Raw genomic sequence first — 5,318 nt, 5'->3', positions numbered from 1 at the left:
CACATAATACTAAGAATTTGATGTTTGTATATTTTTATAATAATATTAATAGTTCCTTCTTAATTTTATATGAATATATATTTATATAATATTGTTATTAACATATTATAAAATATATTAGTGCTTTGTTCCATATTATTTATACATGTAATAATGATATATAAAATTTTCTTAATCTCAAGTTTCGAAAGATAATTTCTACTGATTTATTAAGCAAGGAACCACAAGTAGAAAAATTGAAGAATTATATAATCATACACAATCCGTAAAGTATAATAATTAATAAAAGTTTACTAAGAAAACTAAACACACTTCACAAAATAAATAATTTTTGAACTTATTTCTTCTAGATCAAATCAAGATTGATGTTATAATTATGTCTATTATTTTGTAAAAAATCTTTTATTATACGCTTTGAGTACTACGAATTATAAGTTTAACAAAAAAATATTGTAAAATAAAATTCAAATTTCATAGTATGCTAGAACAATTATTTTCATAAATCATTTAATATAAAAAATTTGTATACTAGTTCGAGTGCCGCAGTATGAATACAAAATATTATCACGATCTTCATATTAAAAACGTTACTCTTTGTAGATATACAATTAAAATAGCATTAATTATTTCTACGCACAATGCATATTTGTATTGTGTGAAAAATATTTTTGATATAAATACATTCCTACTATGACCTATTTAAAAATACAATGTTTTTATGATACATTTATGGTACAGCGCACCAAATTTCACGTATTTATAATACTATGATTTGTAAACATTATGTAAGTATATAATACATATTCACACATTATAGCACAAAGAGTTTAATTTATCCCATCGGATTGAGTAATACTATAAATTTGTTCACGTAGTTTCTGTTGGGTTGATAAACAGTGCTGTTAGGGCAAACAGTAGGAATACTAATCCTCCAATAATGGTCACTATATACAAACACACATGAAAATATTTTTAATTAGACTCATGTTTAGGAAAAATCTTAGTAATTCAAAAAATAAAAATTATATATTAGCAAATATTAAATTTATAAAATAAAACTATATTGTTCAAAGCTTGTGATTAATATCTAACACTATAACAGTTATTATTATTATGTTAGAAGGATTTAAAAATATAACATTCAATGAAATAATGAACAAAATTTTACCTGTTCGCACCGAAATTTTTTGTGCAATTATACGTCCACCTAATACAGCTAAGCCTGTACAAAATGAATGACCAAGAATTCCACCAAACACAACTCCATAAACATCCTAAAAAAATATAACTCATTATTATTTATTTAATATAAAATAATTTATAGAATTATCACATAATTAAAAAAATGTCCTCACTAGTTTATATTTATATTATAAAATACCTCTCTTGCTGCAAGTATGATCGTCGTTAGCTGTGAACGATCACCCCATTCAGCCAAAAAGGTGAGAGTAAATGCTTGTAAAAATATTCGAGAAAGTAACATCAGTGCTGAACGCTTAACAGTTTTTCTTATAATACCACTTTCTGGATCCTGGACTAACGTAGTTGATTTATCTTTTTCATACTAATAAGGATAATAATAGTTATTCCAAAATAAAAATATATACATTTTTATCATTAATAATCTTTAAGAAACAATATTTCTAAAAAGTAGATTAATACAAAAATAGAAACATTTTAATACCTCATCTTCTCGTTTACGTAAATCTGATTGAACTTCCTCAAGTTCTTCTTGCGCTCCTGTTGGTGACATATAATATCCATCCCTTAACATTTTCAATCCGAATAAAGCAAAAAGTAAGGTTGAAATATAATATGTGTATACACGTGGAATTATAGTTGCTGCGTATCCAAATATTACTGAAAATAATCAAACTATAAGCGTGTTACTGTGAAAGGATATTCATTGGGCATTAAATTTATGGATAAGATTGTAATTAAAGTTTATACGGTATATAAAAAGATAAATAAGAATATTTTTTATAAGAAATGATACCTGAAAGTAAAGTCATAAGAGCAAGAGCGCTAATAGCTCCTATAAAAACGGTCAATCTAGGATGCTTCATTGCCATAATAGCAGCAATGAAAAATGTTTTATCTCCTAATTCGGAAACAACAATGACTGATAGGGAAGCTACAAAGGCATGTAGAAGCCCAAGCGAGGCTTGAGGTTGTGTTGATGTTAAGTCATCCATTTTCTACAATTATTTATTATTATTAACAATATTAGATTAATTAAAGTCATCTTTCATTGAGAGAGCTTATATCTACCATTGAAGTTGCTGTAATTTGTAATTTCTCATCATAACGTTGATTATTTTCCGCTTGCGCAAAATGAAAATTAAAATAAATAACTAAACAAATATATAACAAATACTTCATTGTTTTATAATTAACGATGGTCATGATAATATTCTTAAGCATTATCATCAGGTACTATGCGCACGTACTGCTACCGCCACATCATTAAAGCGCGAATCGCAAGCATACATATTGTTTGTTAATATAGATGTCGCTCTAATCGCAACAGTCAGGATCGCCAATAGATATTTACATTTAATTAAGATAATACGAAACGAACAATAGAAATATCTAGATTCAAATAATTTCATTTAATAATAATCAAATAGTACGATATTTTATTTCAAAAAGCTATTATTATTATTCAACTATGAATTTGACTTATTGATTTGACTTGAGTATTCTAATATTTACTATTATACTTTTGACTAGGAAACAATTTGTGACGATTGGTCTCCGATCAACACTTCCACCTGGCGACAGCCGACGCGAACAACCGTTTCGGCCAAGACCCGAGTTCCGAGCGCTGACGTTGCAGTCACGACTCGTCTCACAGCGCGACTTCTGCTCGGCGCTACCACCGCCAGCGATGTCAAACCTCGTCGTTTTCTCCCGCCAACACACACAGAAACGCACGATCTTATCGACTCTCTTCTTTCACCGACTACATCACGATCTCAAAGATTTCTAGTTATACGATTGTTTTCAATAAACGACTAAAAATATACAGCGGGTATTGAGTGCAAGTTCTTCCACCTTCTAATCGCACCCTTGTGTCCCGCTAAACTTCTATCATATCGGTATATATAAGCTTGTGCATGTTCTAACCCTTTATTAATTTATAATATAGGTTAGTAATCTAGACATATACATGAAAGCAAGAAACAATTACAGGAATAAAAATATAATATTAATTAGAAAGTTAGAAGAAATTTTTTAATTATCTTTACAATGTTTATGTAAGCGGTCTTCGGCTGAATTTTACTTGCTATGGAATGTATAGCATACATTCCATTACATGGAAAGTAAAATATCATTACCTGAGTCTAACCACGAGGGATGTAAATCTTAAAGATGTCCATATCCGAATAATATTTAAACGAAAGAAAATTATCTAACCATCATTTAATTTATACTTTATAATTATATGAAAAAAGAAATAATATTCTATTTATTTATTTTATTTTTTAGCTCCACTAGGCAATTGTTGTTAGTGCTGGCTAACAAATAATAGCCCCAAACGTATCCTTACCATTATACTCAGACCTGTTGGCGTAGCTGGTAATCAAATTGCTCCAATGAGTGATCCAATGCTTACAGCAGCAACAACAGGTGAGAATATACAGAAATCTGTTGACATGCAGCTACCACTTGATAGTTCCAATGAATCAGGACAGCCTGGTGTGTTGGGAGAAAATAAACTTTTTAGTTCACAACTACTAGCTGATCTTCAACTAGCTGATTTTCAACTAGAACAATTAACTGCTACACCTGTAACAGAATCTAAATTGTGGCACCAAACTATAACGCCTGATCTCAGAAATCACCTACTTCGCAAATTAGTGAAAGCATCATTCCAAATTCCGGATTCTACAGAGATGTTTGATAAACAGATGCACAATTTAGTTATCTATGCTAGAAAAGTGGAAGGTGATATATATGAGATGGCCAATTCTAGAGCGGACTATTATCACTTACTGTCGGAGAAAATTTTTACAATACAAAAAGAATTAGAGAAAAAACGATACGAAAGAAAAGAGCACCAACAACAACAATTGCAAGTTGCACAACAGCAGCAATAGCAAGCCCAACAAGCTCAGCAATAACAAATACTTGTTGGTCCTTATGCTCCCAGTCCAATTGGACAGTCAACATCTAATACAAGTCTGGTCTTAGTTCATTTGGTCAGCCACAAATGTTGCAAGCTAATTTAACAACAACAACTACATCAGTAACGACTAGTCAATTTCCAACCTCTAATGGCATTTCCAGTTTACCAAACAGTTCACCTGTACAAAATCAACACCTATTTTCTGATACTATGAAAGTTAGGCTTGTTCAAATTCAAATAGTACAGCAGCAGTAACAACCGCAAAGTGTACCACAGCAATAGCAACCAAGTCAATAACAACTAATAAGTACTTCAAATCATAGTACCGCAACAAGTGCAATGCCATAAACACCGTCACCCTTTAGTAATATTCGACAACAAAATAATCAGCAGCAAAAGCTTATATACCTTAATTACTGTATTAAATAATATTGTAAAAAAAATAAACATTTATTTTTTATATTAGTATTTATTTGTTTATTTATTTATACTCCGTCCCTTTCGGGTTTAGAGGGCTTCCGATACAATTTTCCTTTTTACAAAAATTCAACAAACAACTATTATATATTCTATCTCAATACATTTAAACTTTAAAAACAAAACTGAAACAAACTAATTTTTTTTCTTTTTTTTTGAACTAACTAACAACAACAATTCACTTCTATATACAATTTTCTCTTCTTTCTTCTTCTTCTTTCTTCTCTGCTTCCTTTCTTTTCCTGATAACTCTTCTTAATACGTCTATCCCTTTTGCATCCTGGCTTAAGATATTTTCCATCCTTTCTCCATTCCTCGTTTTTTCACACTCTAACATTATATGTACAATTTTTTATATTAGTATTTAAATTATCTCTAAAAATAATAAAACCTTAAAAACAGAACCCAAACTTCATTTACTCAATACCCGCTATATATTTTTAGTCGTTTATTGAAAACAATATTAACTAGAAATCTTTGAGATCACGGCGTGTCCAGGCATATTAGTCATATGAGGACAAGAATCTCGGAATGAGAGATAGTCGGCTATAAACTTGTATAAACCTTTATTTCAACACCCTAAAACTTGTCTCAAAACCTACTTATCGTAGGGTGTCTGCGACTACAGATATTCCAAGGTCAAAGGTCAAAAAATCGATTTTTTACACATTTATTGCAAATATCTCGTTTCCTATGAGTTTTATGCTAT

The 5,318-nt window shown here is 30.0% G+C and overlaps 2 protein-coding genes across 2 annotated transcripts; one reads left to right on the top strand and one right to left on the bottom strand.

Moving 5' to 3' along the window:
* Positions 1 to 630: 630 nt before the first annotated feature.
* Positions 631 to 2,536, bottom strand: LOC106785600 (transmembrane protein 165). Its single transcript, XM_014746215.1, has 6 exons — positions 2,272 to 2,536; positions 1,997 to 2,198; positions 1,685 to 1,860; positions 1,382 to 1,564; positions 1,169 to 1,274; positions 631 to 944 (listed from the first exon to the last, which is right to left on the bottom strand). Exons 1-6 carry the CDS (start codon positions 2,428 to 2,430, stop codon positions 868 to 870), a joined length of 903 nt encoding a protein of 300 aa, XP_014601701.1. The 5' UTR covers positions 2,431 to 2,536; the 3' UTR covers positions 631 to 867.
* A 126-nt stretch (positions 2,537 to 2,662) lies between these two features.
* Positions 2,663 to 4,326, top strand: LOC106785599 (putative mediator of RNA polymerase II transcription subunit 26; the record flags this gene model as incomplete). Its single annotated transcript, XM_014746213.1, is given in 2 exon segments — positions 2,663 to 3,101; positions 3,493 to 4,326. A coding segment is annotated over 1 exon segment (110 nt), but the record flags the coding sequence as incomplete, so codon positions are not given.
* Between the last annotated feature and the right edge of the window lie 992 nt (positions 4,327 to 5,318).

Source organism: Polistes canadensis, unplaced genomic scaffold (genome assembly GCF_001313835.1).
Source record: "Polistes canadensis isolate GaletaPanama2010 unplaced genomic scaffold, ASM131383v1 scaffold_53, whole genome shotgun sequence".
Classification (NCBI taxonomy): Eukaryota; Metazoa; Arthropoda; class Insecta; order Hymenoptera; family Vespidae; genus Polistes; species Polistes canadensis.
This window is presented reverse-complemented; position numbering and strand designations above follow the sequence as displayed.